Raw genomic sequence first — 19,699 nt, 5'->3', positions numbered from 1 at the left:
ACTAACACAGACACCGAATAGTTGCCAACTGTGGGCCTAAATTTGGTGAATTACCTTGTCTCTCAAGAGTACAGAGCTAAAGAGAGTGATCCTATGAAGTATCATTCCTAAATGGGCTGGTGAACTTTAAAAGTCATCATTCCTCACTCACCCCATTGTTAAGCTATCTTCCTCATTGAGTGATTTTTATATAATGCAATCTAGTCTTTTTTTCTCCTCAGAATTATTCAATAGCTTTTCATTATCTCCAGGATACAAACTAAACTCCCTATCATTGTCCATAAGACCAACATAAGACATATATTCTGGTCTCTACTTAGCTAACTTTTTCTTTAGGTGCTTTACTCCTGCTCTCCACTAAATTTGTTAAAGTTACTTGATCTGAATGAACTCCAATATACCTTGTACCTTTAGTCCACTATGCTTTTAGACTTAAAAAGGACAAACAATCCACCTGAAATCCTACCTTGAGTTTTTGTAATTCACCTTCAATGTCTATTTCCAAAGTGGGGTATATTGATTTATACTGATTAGCCAGAACTTTGAACCTGAGAAACACAGATAAATGAAGACATTAGATCTGTTTAAGAATATTCTAATATCACACAATTCAAATGGTTTTCTAGATAAGTTGTTCTAATAACAAATTAATCTCCAAACTGAAATTACATTCTGAGGAATAAAATCTACTGTAGGATATCAGCCATAAATAAATGATATACTGAAAATATTTTTATTCAAGTTTAGGTATATCAACAATATAATTAAGGTGATACGGGGTAAGGAAACAGCTGAAATCTGTAGCCATAAGACTTACATCTGAATTAATTGTATTACATTTAGTGGAAAACAAAAGGGGACAGTCTACACGATGCTTTTAAATAGACAGAAGAAGACATTAACAATTTATGCCCAATAATTTCAATGGTGGTTCCTTGCCATTACAGTAGATTAACTGCTGAGAGAAAATGGATGCAGCCTGTAATACTTTTCATGCTACCTGTTACTGAATTAACCAACTCCATTAATGAATCACCAAACAACTTTTTATTTGTATTGAAGATTTTGCTACAGAGTCAATGTGGCGTATCTATCATTTAAGGTGAGCTAGGTATAAAATTGTTTACCAGTACCCAAGAGGCTAATTATTTCTAGGTGGGAAAACATAATGGAGTCTCTGGGCCTAATAATCTAAGGTTCAAGGTTTTAGGATGTGGTGACTCCAAACTACTGCCACATTACCCTGGAAACACACTGTTTCTCAGCAAACCATGCCAAACTCTGTTCCTTAAATATAATTTTGGCTTTGTATTCTTAAGGTACTATTATGTTATTTTTCATTAAATTAATCTGAAACCAAGTATCAACTAGAACGTGATAAAAAGAACATTAATATTAAAAAAAACAAAAAAACAAAATGCCAACCATTGCAATTCAACTAGAATACCAACTTCACCAATTTGCATTCTGAGTTTTAAAAATTCATTCACTATTTTCATTTTGAAACACAAATTAGTTACCTCTCAGAGAAGCCATCAAAATCAGACACAAGATCACACATCCGGAGTCCACTTCGAGCAGCTTTAGAAGAATAAACTGGGCCAATGCCCTTTTTTGTGGTACCCAAACTTAAAATAAACGAGAACAAGTTTTGAGTTAGACAAAAAAATACAATTCTTATGGTCAGATCAAAGAGCATTAAGTTAATATGATCATTTTCTGTTTGTGCTATTTCCTATGAGTTTACTTTCACAACCCAACCTATTGATTTTTCTCTGAAATCTAAACAGAATATTCTAATATTTATTTTTCTTAATCTTTTGACCCTTAAATTATAAGGGTCTGCATATGCTTCAACTGCAAACACACACACATATCATACTTTTTTCCTGCTTGTTCTTGTCTCTGTTGCTCCTGGATGCCATCAGCTGCTTGATGAAAATCAAATACTGTGGGGGGTGGGGGGGGGAGATAAAACAAAATCACAGGTGTTGTCGAAATAAAGATAATACAATAAAACATACTGCATTTAAGTTACTGAAGTTATGAATCATGTCAACCTACTATCATTGATATATTAAATGGATACATTTTAAGTGACAATGATGGGAGTTTACAATGCTATTATACTAATATGAAAATATTTCTGGTCTTTTGCTATTTACTAAATATACTATTTTAAAAGTGAGTCGATGGAGGTAGTTTTGGAATACCCTACCTGACAACCAAGTCAGTTTAACTAAGATATTTTTTCCCTCAAGTTCTGGATTCCAGAAGTGTAGGAATCATTTGGACATCTTCTTTATCATTACTTCCAAACTTCCATTATTGTCACCCAAACCATAGCCTCCTAATGATTTGCTCTTTTCCTCATAGACACCTCTTATTTCCTGTTTTTAAATGCATTCAATGTAATTTTTCTAAGACACACATATGTCACCACTCCCTTGCCCTTAAAACTCAGTGGAACTTTCTATCACTCAAAAAAAGATAAAACTCTTGCCTACATGGCCTCCTTATATAGGCTGCCCTTTCACCCCATTTGCCCTCAGGTTACATGGCATTCTTTAAAGCCCATGGCTACAGGTATTATCTTTTCCTATCTTGATATGTCTCCCTTTATACCTGTTTGCACACTTGTATGCATTCTTTCCTCCTCTCTATCAATACTTTATTATGTATTGAGATCAGGTCAACTTGGCTTACTAGTTGATTTCCTGTGCCTATTGTAAGTTCTCAAATATTTACTGATTGAATAGTTTATGGAAAAGGCAGGATTAAAATTTTGATCTCTGAACTTTTAATCACGGGTTGGGTTTTTCCTTTGTTCTTCAACAGTTTTCTGGGAATATAATTTATATACCGTAAAATTAGTCCATTTAAAGTATACAATCTAATCATATTAGTATATTTAACCATAAGTTCTTTTCCCCATTGTTTCCAAATAAGTTGAAAAATGTTAATGTTAAACAGATTGACTGATAAGGTTCTTGGAACTAGTGGTGGCATCTGTAAAAGAACTATTTAGAAGGATTGGGTTAATACTGAAATTATAGATGGTGAAGCTAGAAAAATTTGAGGATACCTAACTAACCTGAAACCACCCTCTAACTCTATTCCCTACGTCTTCTAAATATTCTCCTAAATCCCCCCTTTTGAGACACTACAAAAATGTCAAAGCAGTCCTCTGTCTACTCTGTTTGGAAAGTCAGTAACTACAGTTTTATATCATCAACAGGTTTCCTTAGTTGTCTACTAAGAGTTTTGACATTTCTTACCCTCACCAACTACATTAGAGATGCTAAATTTTTAATCAAATGATTTAAAATTATTCTGTAAATACTACTTGTTGCAGTGACAAAGAACTAGGTAGAAATAATATCTTTAAACCATACTGGCTTATTAATGTGCACCAAAAGACATCTGTAAGAATGTTCAGGGAAGCACTATTTATAATAACTCAATTTTGGAGAAGTCAAAATTTGTTCCTGCAGTAGAACAGATAAATTGTGGTATAATCATATAACAGGATACTATACAGCAATCAAAAAACAAAATATTGTTTCATGTAACAATGAAGTTTAATCTCAGACATATTTTTTGAGTGGAAGCAGACACAACAGATTAAAGGCATAAAATTAGTGTATACTTTTGTGTACTTTGTTGTATCATTTTATACTTTAAAAGATTTATGTATTTCTAACACATAGATTCTAATCCCTGATCAATAAATAGCTCTGACATGTTGTAAGGATTTGTTTATTATCATGTTCCTCTTTTGTTGCCCAGCCAATACCCTTTCTTATACACCTCTTAAAGAACAAGATTAGTTTTTAATAGCTATTTCATTAACTCAGCATTTGCAAATCAGTTTTGACAAGATCGAGATCTTAGCATAGATCATTTCTTCTGAATAAAAAAGCACTTGCATTTCAATATTCATTTTGCCTACTATGTACAAAAATGTTACAAAAAATATTGGCAAAACACAAATGAAAGGATGATGGAAAGCAAGTGATAAATATTTTTCAGAAATTTAGTACCTTGTCAATAGAGCTAATGATAGGCCCCAGGAAGTGGTTAGTGTAATCTGAGTAATTATTTTCATAAAACTGTGGTTTGGAGCCTTAAATATCCTCACTATTACTGTTTTTGAAATAAGTCATTACCTGAAGTTGCTTTGAGTATCTTCTATTTCCTAAGATCTAGGCATTAAAAAAAAAAAAAAAAATCCCACCACTGAATATTGGTCTCATTTTTCACATTAAAGATAACTTTGTACCTTTGGCTGTTATGTTTTATTAATACAATGTCACTTATTTTCACTATTATAGTTTTTATTAACACCACCAATGTTATAATGTATTTATGTATTCAGAATGACTTTCAACACATGTGCTGTCCATTTTGCTTGCTTTCTTATACTTCTGCAAATTTTGTTTGTTTGCTTGTTTATTGTGAAAAGTCTCTTTCTGGGGTATGTGGTAACGTAACATGAGATTGATGCCCTTAACAGATTTATTTTAAGTGTTCAAGACAGTATATTTACCCATAGCTTCTATGTTTCATAGCAAATCCAGAACTTACTCATCTTGCATCTCTATATTTAGGTTTTTACTCAAATGTTGTCTCTGCAGTGAAATCTCCCCCTTCACTTGATTTAAAATGATAGCTCCTCAGTCAAAACCCCTTCCAAACTGCCTTACAGTACTTGGTTCCTTTCTCTTTTTCTCCTCAGAAATTACCACTACGTCCCAAAGTATATTTATTATTCGTATCTTTTTATTATCATTCTTCCCTACTGTATTATAAATTCCACTGAAGGAATTTCATATTTTCTATTCCTGAACCCTCGGTACCCTGCACCACACCTGGCATAGGTGATTGAACAACAGGTAGTTGTCAAATCAAAGGATGGACACTCTAGCAAATCTCGATTTCAATGTTAAGGGAAAGACCCAACAAGATCTTTTATGTCACAAATTTTGTTATTATATTCAATGGGACAGGGACATAATGATAATATATTTCGTTGCATGCTTAAGCATGCTAAATGTAAATCAGCCAACAACTTACTCATTTTTAAATTTCAAATTTTAAATGTATTTAAAAGAAAATTGACCGTTTAAAGCAAAATATTTACAATGTAGAGTTTATAAGAATAAAGAAGTGAAATGTATGACAAAAACAACACAGAGGACTAGACAAGGGAAATGAATATATTTTTTATGAGGAAAGTAGGTTAAGTGTAATCTTAGTTAAAATTGCATATTATAAATCCAATAGCACTTACAAAATCCATAAAATAAAAGGTATAACAAGTTAATAGAGGAGATTACATTTAAAATATTAAATCTTAAAAAAAGGCAAAAAGAAAAGAAAAAAAAACAGATGGAATAGAAAACAAAGTAGCTATAAATTCAACCATACTGATATGTAACTACACTAAGATTAAATGGTCTAAAACCAATAAGGGTTATTATCACTATGAGTAAAAATCAAGGTCCAACTATATTTTGTTTATAAAAAATGAGCCATAAAGCTAGAGATTGGGTAAAGATTATCAACAGATGGAAAAAGATACTAGAGTTTTCTTAAGATAGTATTAATATCAAAATAAACATTTACACAGGTAAAGAGGACATTTCATAATAATGAATGCTAATTGATCAAAACATAATTAAAAAAATATGGATCTAACAAAGCATCAAAGCACACAAAGTAAAACTGACAAGAGTTTAAAAGAAAAGTAGGCAAATCTATAATTGTTGTTGGAGGTTTTAACATTTCCTCTTTTCCAGTATTACACAGAGCAAAGAAACAAAAAACAGGTAGGATATATATGACCTGATCAACACTATCATACAATTTGAATGAATTGACACTTGAAAAACACTCAGCTCATAAAGAACAGAACATATGTGTAAGTGCATGTAAAACATTAACCCAAAATACCATATACTAGACCATAAACAATTCTCACTAAATTTAAAAAGACTGAGATCAGAGTATATTCTCTGTCTACCAAAAAAAACCCAAAAAACAAAAAACAGAAAGAGAGCAAGAAATCAGAAAATCTTCCAGTATTTGGATAAATAAACATCGTATTTCTCAATAACTTAAGGGTCAAATAGAAATCACAAAAAATTGCAAAGTATTTTCAATTGAATGGAAATGCATATACAAATCAGCATTTTGTGAAATGCAGCTAAAGTACTGTTAGCAGCATTTAAGTATAGCTTAAATGCTTATTTGAAAAAGGAAAGGTCTAAAGTCAATGATCTAATGAGTTTCAAGAAAGAGTAGGAAAAGAGTGTGAATTAAACCCAAAGAAAGTAGAAAGACTGGAATAAAAAAGAGTTGATACCCATGAAATGTAAAACAAATAGAAAAATCAACAAAACCAAATGCATATTCATAAAACAACCCCCCCCCCAAATGGATAAAGCTCTAAACAGAAGAAGAAATACAAATTACTAATACCAGGAATGGAATAAAGAATGAACTCTACAGAAATTAAAAGGATAACATACAATTTTATTAAAAATGTTACATGCAATTAATTTGGCAAGTTGAATGAAATGAATACATCTTTTAAAAAATATAAATTAAAAATGTAGGGCCTCCCCGGTGGCGCAGCAGTTGAGCACTGGGCTGCGAAGCTGCTCGCAGCCTCTGCAGCGCCGGTTTGATCCCTGGTCACTGGGCGAGGGTGACCTCTCCTGCAGCGCCCGCTGCTCCCCTCAGCAGTGTATTTCATCAGTCTGCCTGTTCTGTTGCCTGCTCTGGCTCTGGTGGATTCTCTCACCCTCCTGAGCTTCTAATTGTACCCAGTGCTTGCATAAATAAATAAATCAATCTTAAAAAAAAAAAATCTTAAAAAAAATTAAAAATTTAAAAAATGATAAATGCTAAAATAAAAAAAAATCAAAAAATAAATAAATAAAAATGATCAAAAGAAAAAAATACATATAAATTATCTTCTTGATCCAGTCATCTATTTTTGGGCTTTTGGGTTGTTTCCATAGGTTAGCTATTGTAAATAGTGCTGCTATAAACATAGGGGTGCAGGTGCCCTTTGGAATTAATGATTCTGTGTCCTTTGGGTAAATACTTAGGAGTGGAATAGCTGGATCATATGGAAGTTCCATCTTTAGCAGGTTGAGGAATCTCCACACAGCTTTCCATAGTGGTTGGACCAGTTTGCACTCCACCAACAGTGCAGGAGAGTTCCTTTTTCTTCACATCCTCGCCAACATATGTTGTTGCTAGTTTTTTTAATATGTGCCATTCTCACTGGTGTGAGATGGTATCTCATTGTAGTTTTGATTTGCATTTCCCTGATTACAAGTGATGTTGAGCATTTTTTCATATGCCTGTTGGCCATTTACATTTTCTTTGGAGAAGTTTCTTTTTAGTTCTGCCCATATTTTGACTGAATTAGTTACTTTGTTTTTGTTGAGTCTCATTAGATCTTTGCAGATTTTTGTGATCAGTCCTTTATCATTAGAGTTGTGTGCAAAAATTTTCTCCCAATCGGTGGGGTGTCTTTGTTTTGGTTACATTTTCTTTTGCTGTACAGAAGCTCTTCAATTTGATGTAGTCCCAGCTGTTTATCTTTGCCTTCACTATCACTGCTTTGGGTGATGTGTCTTTAAAGATGTTACTGAAGTGTATGTCACATAGTGTTTCACCTATATTTCCTTCTATATATTTTATGGTTTCAGGCCTTTTGTCTAGTTCTTTAATCCATATTGAGTTGGTTTTTGTGCACGGTGTGAGGTAGTAGTCAAGTTTCATTCTTTTGCATGTAGCAACCCAGTTTGCCCAGCACCATTTAATGAACAAACTTTCTTTGTGGTACATACACACAATGGACTATTACTCAGCAATCAAAAATGATAAACTCATGCAATTTGCAGCAACATGGATGGAGCTAGAAGGGATCATGCTCAGCGAAATAAGCCAGAGAAAAAAAAAGAAAAACACCGATGGTCTCACTCATAGCAGAAATTTAGAAAACCTAAATAAGGGACCAGGAAAAAACCTAATTCTAATAAAGTAAAAATCAAAATCAACAAGCAACTATAAACCAGAGATACATTGGGGGGGGGGGCGGGCGGGGCAGGGAGTGGAATAGGATCAAAACAAGGGGGAAGGTAATTGTATGGGGACTATAACCAAAATGAAAATACTTACATTGTACAAAAATGAAAAATGATGTAAAAAAAAAATGTATAAAATAAAAAAAAATTAAAAAGATTAAAAAATAAAGAAAAAAGAAAATGTTCTATGTGTACTTGGAAAAACATGTTTAAGTAGCCTTTCTTGGGTGAGGTGTTCTGTAGATGTCTAATAGACCTATTTGGTTTAGTTACTCAAATAAGGCTATTGTTCATATGTTCTTTGACTTTTGATCTGTCCATTATTGTAAGTGGGATATTAAAGTTTCCTAGTATTAGTGAAAAATAAAATACATATAAATTATCAAAACTGACACAAGAAATAGAATACCTGAATATCTCTGCATCTGCTAAAGAAATGAAATTCATAACTAAAGACATTGAGATTCTATCAGCATTAAAGATCAAATATGCTCCTAGATATACTTATAAGAATAAGGCACTAAAATTAAAGAACCCTACAGAGCAACACCCCTCAGGAAAATAGTACAAGTGATGGAGGGTACATGAGATAGATGTTGTGTATATATATGAATGAAATGTGTAATTTTCTTCCTCAGAACAAAACCTTGCATGATGTAGATCCCTATTTTACCATAGGGAAACTAATACCTGGAAGAGAAATAATCTGCTGGAGTTATCAACATTAGATCCAGACCCTTTAAATTCTAAAGCCTATAATTCTATTATACTCTATATCACCTACCACATTTGATGCTAATGTAATCTTATGATTTCATGAGAAATGTTTAGAATCCTTGGAAAGATATAAATTAATATTTTTAAGTATCTATGTGCCTACTGTTCTACATCCTGTACTTACTCTGAAATGAGGGTTCTAATGCCAATATTACAATGTAGCTTCCAGAACTATCCTTCCAGTACACCATGGCAAGGGAGATCCTGAAGCAGAAATTCTGAAGTGGTTTCACAGCAATGACTCAACAATTTTCCAATTATTTGACTGTTTCACAGCACTAGTCCTTTTCACCATTATAGAATTTATTGTATTAAAAATATATCTCTTGGTCTCTACCATTACCCATACATAACATGGTAGAATACAGAGGTAGGGATCACCCTTTTCTCTAAAAACTATACGCACACACACAAACACACAAATATCTGCAAATAGGAATATCCAGAGACTCCTTCCCATCTACAGTCCCAGGACCTTCCCACAGGTTGGTGGTCACTTAGGGGAAGAACCAGGAGGAAGCAAAGGAGAGCATGACTGTGACAGTAATTATCCCAGCCAGCACAATAGGCTGGGGGCTAACTGCCCAAACCATGGCAGGGGAAACCAGAGCATTTTGAAATTCTCTGGAAGAACTATGATGACATGAACTGGGACAGTGAAAGTTCCGTGGATGTAGATCTCTGCAGCTAGCAGGCGTACCCAAAGATCCCTCCCCACCCTACTCCCAGAAAAGATCAAAGAAACACTAGGCTGAGCCTGGTCAGACTCCAAAAAAAGCCCAAAAGCAGAGACAAGGACTTGGATAATATAATCCATGAATATCTCAGGAAGTAAACAAATGGCGCTCAAATACTGCAAAACTGAAGAAGAGGCAGAAGTGGGGGCAGGGCAGTGACAGTCATTGACAGGCTGCTGTCACAGTGTGGAGAAGCACTGCCTCCAGCCAATCACAGCTTAGTTGGGGAGTATGAGTCTGGTGGTCCACAACTAGTTACTCTACTGGGCAACTCAAGGACTGGCAGCGAGTTGGGGTGAGAAGGCAAAACAACCCGAGCACGGAATAAAACATACTGTGTGGAAAGAAGAGGAGAAAGAGATGACCAACTTCACTCCTCAGACTGAGATAAAGTATTAAAATCCCAATCTTCCCCCTTGCCCTCACCTCACGCAAAGGTAAACTAAGAAGAGAAACAAACAAAACTTAATCCCAAATGCTGCCAAGTCCCCTTTCCCCACCCAAGTAAGGCAACACACAAGCCTAAGGAAACAAGGAACATATGAACAATAGATGGAAAAGCAAAATGGGAAGAACAGAAGTCCTGGAACAAATATAAAGGATATAGAAGTAAAGGACTTATCAAACAAAGTCTTCTAAAAACAACAATATTAAAAATGCCAAATGAGCTACTGAACAGTCATCAGTCAAAGGCAGTAGGTGCAAGATCTTAGAAAGGAGATCCAGGAACAAAGAGAGTTCTTCACCAAAGAGACTGAATATATTAAAAAGAAAAATCACAGAGACTCTGAATGAAATGCAGACAAATTTAGAAAGTGCTTTAAATAGAATTAAACTGGCAAAACAATTTCAAAAGTAGAAGACTAAAATGAACAGATCACCCATTAGAAAAAGAATCAAGAAGCAAGAAGGGAGTGTTCACAATTTTATTTTTATTTATTTATTTATTTATTTAAACACTGGGTACAGTCAGAAGCGCGGGAGGGTGAGAGAATTCACCAGAGCCAGAGCAGGTAGCAGAGCAGGCAGAAGGACCGAAGTACACTGCTGAGGGGAGCAGCGGGCGGCAGGAGAGGTCTGCGTGCCATTTGGGACCCTCCTCCAGTGGCCGGGGAGCAGCCGGGGATCGAACCAGCACTACAGAGGCTGCAGGCAGCTTCGCAATCCAGGGCTCAACCGCTGTGCCACCGGGGAGGCCCTTCACAATTTTAAAAGACATGAACTGCCTGCCAAGAATAATCTATCTGCAAAGTTACCATTCAAGTATGAAGGTGAAATAAAGATTTTCCTAGACAAACAGAAGCCAATGAAGTTTTTATCACCATGGGACCGCCCTTCAAGAAATGCTAACGGGAGTTCTTCTACAAGAAAAGAAAAATGAAACACAAATTCTGAGCAAAATGGCAATAGGGATACAGAACTATAAGCATGAGTAAGAATTTATGAATCAACAACTAAACACTAAGGGGGAGGAAGATATGGATGGAACCAGTAAAATTAAATGTTGGAGAGCTCATGAGGGACTTAAACAGGAATTCAAGTAAAACCACCAAGGTAACCACTAGCCAAAAATCTAGACAAGGAAACAGAAATTCATAAAATACTAAGGAAAGCCACCCAGAAAGAGCAGAGAGAAACAAATGAAAAGAAAAAAAAAAAGAAAAAAACAGAAAAATAAAAACTATCAAAAACAAAATGACAGATGATAAACAGTTTGTATCAATAATCACCCTAAATGTGAATGGTCAAATTTACCAATTAAAAAACATAGACTAATAATGTGGGTGAAAAATTTCAGTCATCAATACTTGACTTACTAGAGACAAAAACTAAAAATACAAAGTTGGTGCAAAGTCATACATGCTAATAATTCAAAGTAAAGGAGGAACTGCTATTCTCCTATAAAATAAACTAGACTTTCAACTAAAATAGATGATCAAGGACAAAATTGAAAATGATGTAATGATCTAGGCAACAATCCACCAAGAAGATAAAAATGTTATTAATATTTATGCACCTAATACAGGAGCACCTAGTTACATAAATACCAAATACAACATATTGACAAAACTACAGGCACTATTGGAGACCTCAACACACCACTGACAGAAGGGACAGATCATCCAGATAGAAAATTAGCAAAGTAATAAAGGCCTTAAATTGTTAGAAAAGATGGATTTATTAGACATTTATAGAGCTTTCCATTCCAAAAGAAATGAGTACTTTCTTTACAAGTGCATATGGAACATTCTCAAGAATAGATCCTATACTAGGACATAAAACATGTCTCAGAAAATGTATGAAAACAGAAATTTTATATCAAGCATCTTTACAGATCACAATGCTATAAAGCTAAAATTAACCACAATAAGAATGCTGAAAAAAAACCAAAACATGAAGAGACTAAATAAAACGCTTTTGAACAATTGCTGGGTCAAAGAGAAAAATCAAAGATCAATATGAGAATGGAGAGACAGGCTACCAGACCCTAAGGGACACTCTAAAAGGAGTACTTCATGGGAAGCTCATAGCAATATAGACCTTCATTAAAAAAAAAAAAAAAAAAGAAAAATCTCAAATTAAGACTCTAACTCTGCAGCTGAAGGAACTAGAAAAAGAACAAAAGCATCCAAACAATAGTGGAAGGATGAAATCTGAACAGAAATAGAAATAAATCAAATAGGAAACAAAACCAGTCCCAACAATCAGTAAAACTATTACTCGGTTCTTTGAAAAAATAAACAAAATTGACAAGCCCTTAGTTAGACATATGAAGAGGAGGAAAAACCCAAATTAATAGAATCAGGAGTGAAAGAGGCAAAATTACAACAAATGCTGCAGAAATAAATCAAATCATAACACCCCATGACACAATCTCTTTGCAAACTGGACAACCTAGAAGAAATGGACAGATTTTTAGACTCATACAACCTCCCAAGATTAAATCAAGATGAAATGGACAGCTTAAACAGTCCAATCACAAGTGCTAACATTTAAAGAGTAATAAAAAAATCTCCCTTAGAACAAAAGCCTATGGCCTATGGCTTTTCCAGTCAATTCTACCAAACCTTCAAAGATAGTTGAAGGCTACCTGAAGACAGTTATCCTACTTAAACTCTCCAAAAAAATCAAAGGGGGAGGAAAACTCCCAATACATTCTGAGACCAAAATTACCCTGATCCAAAGGACAGTACAAAAAAAGAAAATTATAGATCAATTACTTCTGATGAACACAGATGCAAAAATCCTCAACAAAATCATAGCAAACCAAATACAGCAACATATCAAGAGAATCCTCCACCATGATCAAGTAGGCTTCATCCCAGAAATGCAAGACTAGTTCAACATAAACAAATCAATCAATGTCATTTACCAGATCAACAAAATGAAAGTCTAAAAACCACACAATCATCTCATTATATACTAGGAAAGGGTCCGACAATATTCAACATCCATTTATGACAAAAACCCTCCAAAAAAACGGGAATAAATGGAACCTGCTTAAACATTTTTTAAAAGCCAAAGATGACAAACCCACAGCCAGTATCATACTCAATGGTGAAAAGCTGAAAGCATTCCCACTAAAATCAGGAACCAAACAAGGTTTTCCACTATCACCTCTATTGTTCAACATAGTGCTGGAAGTCCTAGTCAAGGCAGTTAGATAAGAGAAAGACATAAAATGAATCCAAATTGGAAAAGAAGTGAAACTGTCATTATTCATAGATGACACGCTAAACTTAGAGAAAAAAACTCTACCAAAAAAACTAATAGAAATAATAAATGAATACAGCAATGCGACAGGATATAAAATCAATATACAAAAATCAGCTGCTTTTCTATATGCAAACAATAAATCAAAAGAAAGGGAAAAAAAGGAATATAACCCTACCAAAGAGAGTGAAATACCTAAGATAAACTTAATAAAGGAAATGAACGACCTATATATTGAAAATTATAAAACTGTCAAAGGAAATAAAAGACACAGAGAAATGGAAAGATATCACATTCACATGGACTGGAAAAATTATGATTAAAATAGCCATAGTACCTAAAGCAATTTACAGATTCAATATAATACCTATCAAATTCTCAACGACATGTTTTCAAGGAAATAGAACATTATAAAATTTATATGGAACTACAAAAGGCCCTCAATGCAATCCTGAGACTAAAAAAGAAAAACAGATGTATCACACTTCCTTACTTCAAACTAAAATACACAGTAACAGTAATCAAAACTATGTTACTGAAATAGAAACTCAGACCAATGGAATACAAAAGAAAGCACAGAGAGAACCCAAATAAACGTGGACAGTAAATCTTTGACCAAGGAAGTAGGCCATACAATGGCCAAAAGAAAGCCTCTTCAATAAATGGTGTTGGGAAACATGGAGAGCCATCGAGAAAAAAAAAAAAAAGGAAAAAGATCCATACTTAAAACTTAATACATAAAATTTAATTCAAAATGAATTAAAGATATGAATATAGGAATCAAAACCATAAGGTAACTGAAAGAAAGTATAAGGGACACACTATAGGATGTCTACCACAAAGATATATTTAGGAAATTAATAATCTCAACAGCAAGGGAAAGAAAAACAAAGAAGTTAGACTACATCAAAACTAAAAAGCTTTTGTTATCTCAAAAGAAACTGTTACAAAACAAAAAGGAAAACTACAGAATGTGAAAAAATACTTGCACATCACACAACTAAAAAGTGGCTAACCACCAAAATTTACAAAGTTCTTACATAATCCAACCAAAAAAAACCCCTAAAAACAAAAAACCCAATACAGTCAAAAAATGGGCAAAGGACCTAAATACACCTTTTTAAAGAAGACATTCAGTCTACAGACATATGAGAAACTGTTTTAATTTCACTTATTATAAGCTAAGTGCAAATCAAAATCAACTGAGAAACCACCTCACCCCTGTGAGAATGGCCCATATCAAAAAGAATGGAATCCACAAATGCTGACAAGGTTGTGTTGAAAAAGGAACTCCCATCCACTGTTGGTAGGTATACAAGTTGGTGCAACCCTTGTGGAAAAAGTATGGAGATTTCTTAAGAAATAAAAATTGAAATTTCATATGACTAGACAATACCGCTATTATGTATCTATCCAAATAGTACATGTACAAAAAGATTTATCTGTGCCAGTGTAGACAGCAGCACTGTCCACAATGGTCACGTCATGGATCCAAGCTAAGTACCCTTCAACAAACGAACGAATAAAGAAATTGTGTCATATATATTACAAGGCTGTGGGAAAAAAGATGTAATAGTGGCATTTGGTACAAAATGGATGGTCCTAAAGGTGAATTTTAGTAAATCAAGTCAAAAAGTAAAAGCCAAGGCTTCACTAATCTGTGGAATATAAATAACAAAAAACACAAGCAAAATACAGTGGGAATAATCTTGACCTTCGTGGAAGAGTACAATGGCTACCAGAGGGAACAGAAGGGCAGAAGGAGGGGACAGAGGAGGCAGATGGGTACTGGCACGAGTGGTTTGGTGGAGAGAATGTAGAACGTGTGCACACATGAAAGACGGAAAATGTAACCCCAAATTAAACAAAAAAATTGAAAGCACTACAAATTTGCAACAACAAAAATACATTTCTTATAAACTTTTTAGTAACTTACATTTTAAAGCATACATAAATTATTATTTATCTAACTACTAATATCTAAGCTTATATCTGAGCTATCTAGCCTCTCTGGGCTCAGTCTTCCTCTACCAGAAATATTGTCCACTAAGGACATTAATTTATGGACAAGGAAAAATGATAACTGAGGAAATATCTACTTTAAAGTTATAAGGGCACACACTACAAATTGTGCTATTTCACAATCCTAAACTTTGGCACTCAGATTAAGATACTGAATTTCACACAGCAGATGACAAGAGATCATTAGGAAGTTCTGAAGTAGTGCTTTTCTCATCTAAGCAGGTGCCTACCTTTATCTACAAGAATGAGTTAATGAATGCCAAAGGCTATACATAAAAACCATGAAAAGAAAAGATGTTAAAAATGACTCACAAGAAACAGAATAATGTATGTGCAAGGTTAGTGATTACTGAGAGCAAATAGATAAAAATATTACAAAGGTGCTACACAGAAATATATTTTTCATTACACACTTGGGAAACTGTCAGTATATTGCTTTCTATATTATAGCACTACAATGATGATATACAGAAGTTTTAAGTGCTAAAATAAGCTAAGAACTAAAAAAAATTTTAATTGTATCAAGTGAAAAGATGAGAGTATGATTTTTTAAAAATCAGGTTAAAATGGGCAACAAAATGACCAATTTTTAGCCTCCTTTTCCAGAAAAGCAAAAAAAAAATACCTGTTTTCTTTAACCAAATTATACATTATTATTTGGGACTGCTAAAACAGACAAAAACTATGAACTCTTCAAAGAAAATGTTCAGCTTAAATACAAATATTCCTGGTAATTAATATTCTTAAATAATTTAAACTCAATCAGGTGAAACAAATGGCTCAGAAGGCTACTACTCTGTTTTATGAAAAATAGAAAAGTATTCCACGTGTTTTATCTGATCACCTTAACTACTGTCAAAGTCTTGACAGTATCCTTGAGAGCAAGGATAACCAGTCCACTCACAGACAACATAAAGGATACGTGAATTTGTGTAAGCTCTGCAGTGATAACAAAAAAAATTTTCAGACCATATATTAAGAAGCCCATGAAGCAAAAAAGTAATGAGAAGGGGGTAAGGCACATAAAAACTGTATGTCAATATAGTGCAGTTTACTTCAAAAAAATTATTTTATTGGATTATAAGATTATGAAAAGATTCAAGTCTGTGTTATTTGGAAGCACCACTACTTGGCTAATAAAATACTACAATAACTTTGTTTTAGACTGCCTTTGAAATGGAGGTCAATGCTAAAAATAGAACACCTGCCTCCAGAAACAAATACATTTAAACACAATGATAGAAATTTCTTAAATGATTTATAATTCTTTCCATTTCCTGGTTATTGTCTCTTTTAACCATCTCACTACTAATTAGACAATTCTATCTTTTCAGAGATAGGGTAGTAACAGGGAAATAAACCTCACATTTATTGATGGTGGTTGAATTTTAGTATCTAGTTTGCTGTAGCTAACGAGAAGTCTAGTCTGGATTAAGTTTGAAACTTTTAGGAAGCAATTTAATATTTTCCATTTGAGGCACAAAGAGACACTAAAGCTTTGCTAGATGGTAAGTGTACTTTTACGTGAGTATTACTATATGCAAATAAAAGCAATTTGTATTTTGATATACCTTATTTTTCAATAGAACTAGAGAAGTCTCATGAAATACTGTTTATAGTATTCAACTGTTTAGTTAATTCTTTAGATATAAATTGGCATGGCCCTTTAAAGAGAAAAAAAAAAAACGGGTAGGATTTCATGTATTTAAACACAATTATTACAGTCTAGTCTATTCAGTTTTCACTAAAATTAAAAGACAAAACTGGTTACTAAGTACAGTCATGTGAAAAATTTCATGTGAAAAAAAGGTCTAAATAAATGTATTATGTTCCCCTTACCAATATGCGCTCTGTCAGATATGATAAGCCTTTTTTCCCAGCCTTCTAGACCTAGAGGAAAAGAATGGCAAAAGATACATTTAATTGAACATTTTGTCTACTAAGTTTTAACATAAATTTCCTGAAAAATATGGTGAATTTAAGTGTTTTTACTGAAGCAATCACTTTTGCTTCTTTTTTTCTATATAAGAAACATGTTTGGGCCTCCCCAGTGGTGCAGCCGTTGAGCGCTGGCTGCGAAGCTGCCCGCAGCCTCTGCAGTGCCAGTTCGATCGATCCCTGGCCGCAGACAAGGGTCCCACATGGCGTGCAGACCTCTCCTGTCTTCCCCGCTGCTCCCTTCAGCACTGTATTTCATCAGTCTGCCTGTTCTGTTCTCCGCTCTGGCTCTGGTGAATTCTCTTACCCTCCCACGCTTCTGACTGTACCCAGTGCTTATATAAATAAATAAATCTTAAAAAAAAAAAAAAAAAAGAAAAGAAACCTAAAAAAAAAAAAAACAAACATGTTTAACAATGATTTTCTAACCTATATTCATTATATATACAAACTCACTCATAATTTCTATCTTTCTAATTGCTTTGCTCTTAAAAACTCTAATAACCAGCCATATCCACATAAAATACTTCTAGGGATCCAAAATGCAAATAAAATAGGAAAATATCATTTCTTTTGGGGAGAGGGAAAGTTAGGTGTAGTGCAGAAAAATTCTGAGAAAAGAAACTTAATTCTAGGAATAGCGCCCTTTCCCAAAATAATGTTTTAAAGTATGATTAAACAAAATCATAAAATGTTCTTGCTAATTCCTCCAAAATGCGGTCAATTACTGCACTTATAACACTGAATTGTAGCATGATACATACATATATGTATTTCTCTCCATTGGACTATGAGTGCCCTGAAAGCAGTCATTTTTCTTAGCATACGACCTGGCATCAATAAATGTTCACAAGTGATTGTTGAATGACTAAATAAATGAATCCAAATATTTATCTTTATTTTTTTATCATCTTTTTCTTTTTTTTTTAAGATTTATTTATTTATTTATATAAGCACTGGGTATAGTCAGAAGTGCGGGAGGGTGAGAGAATTCACCAGAGCCAGAGCGGAGAACAGAACAGGCAGACTGACGAAGTACACTGCTGAGGGGAGCAGCGGGCAGCAGGAGAGGTCTGCGCACCATGTGGGACCCTTGCCCAGGGGCCGGGGATCGAACCGGCACTATAGCAAATATTTATCTTTAAAGACAGGACCTTCATAGGTTAAATGCATTCTAAGGATAAGCCACCAAGCGCCAACATTTCAAAACTAATCTTTTAGTTGCTAATTTTGATAATCAATGATATGTTTTAAAAATTATTCCTTATAGATTTAAAAAAAAGGTCAATCTCAGTAGTCTGCTAAAAGTTAAAATGATATATTAAGCCTCCCCCACTAGCTGTTTTTGACTTGTAAATATGTATTCTAAAGTTACTTTAGAGACTATTATAAAAATAACAGTAGGAAGAAACTCAGTAAAGTGGACTCAGCTGGGCTAGATAAGGAAAACAGAACAGAAAAAAATAATTAAAGGGTTCAATGAAGGAGAGTGGAGATCAAAATGAGAATTTCAAGTTGACCAATGTAAAAAGCAGACATAACACATAGGTAACAGAGATGTTAGCAAGAGAGGATTTCTTTGAAGTCAGACTTAGTCGAAATACCAAAGGATATACGCTACCTTTAAACCTGAACAATAAACTTTAACAATGTAGTAGAATTGAGTGTTTAAAGAACTAAGAGGTATGAATCCAAATCACACAGTGTTGTAAACCAGTTACCGCAATAAAAAAATTAAATTTAAAAATATTTGTAGTATGGGTATAACAAACAAATAAAATATGATCTATTCTATTTGATAGCTACCTTAAAGGTAAAATTTGCAGATGATTAATCTGCAAAATGGGTCATTTATACAATGACCTTCTTATTTTGTCTTCTGTCTACAATACTGATTATAGAGAAAAAAATTAAAAATTTGCTCTATAATAACTTGTGATATTAAAGTATAAGATAAAAATGTGAAGTCTGATTAGTGTGAAAACCCAATAAAACTTCACACACACCAAAAAAGTGGCTGCCAGGCAAAGCATACTCATACCTTTTCCCTTTTGAACATTTTTGTCTGCTTCCTCAAACAATCCAGGTAAATGAATTACCACACCATTTCCTATAAGAAAACAAATAATTTCAACTTTATATATATATATCTTTTTATATATATATCAACTTTATATATATACCTTAAATATCATACAAATGATATTAAAATATAGACATCTAAAATAACTTTATCTACAATAGTAGTGGTTTTGATTTATAGAGCTTTTTGATTTATCAGGAAACTACCATAGAAATGACCCCAAGTTAAACAGAAGTATAACAGAAATATGTAATACAGTATAATATCAATTAATATAACATAAGTTAATGTAATATAATATGATACACAAAATTAAACTCACA

At 33.7% G+C, this 19,699-nt stretch overlaps 1 protein-coding gene across 2 annotated transcripts in view; it reads right to left on the bottom strand.

Moving 5' to 3' along the window:
* Positions 1 to 19,699, bottom strand: part of ADSS2 (adenylosuccinate synthase 2) — a gene marked incomplete at both ends in the record, with an annotated part of 44,564 nt that overhangs the window by 11,811 nt on the left and 13,054 nt on the right. For both annotated transcript variants that reach the window (XM_084253428.1, XM_084253427.1), the window contains 5 exons: positions 467 to 548; positions 1,521 to 1,628; positions 1,883 to 1,949; positions 17,195 to 17,245; positions 19,335 to 19,403. In XM_084253428.1, the coding sequence (XP_084109554.1) occupies positions 467 to 548; positions 1,521 to 1,628; positions 1,883 to 1,949; positions 17,195 to 17,245; positions 19,335 to 19,403 (377 nt within the window). The remainder of the gene's footprint in view (positions 1 to 466; positions 549 to 1,520; positions 1,629 to 1,882; positions 1,950 to 17,194; positions 17,246 to 19,334; positions 19,404 to 19,699) is intronic.

Source organism: Talpa europaea (genome assembly GCF_964194135.1).
Source record: "Talpa europaea genome assembly, chromosome: 14".
NCBI classification, from domain to species: Eukaryota; Metazoa; Chordata; class Mammalia; order Eulipotyphla; family Talpidae; genus Talpa; species Talpa europaea.
Note: the sequence above shows the minus strand (reverse complement) of the source record. Positions and strands in the feature narration are given on the sequence as shown.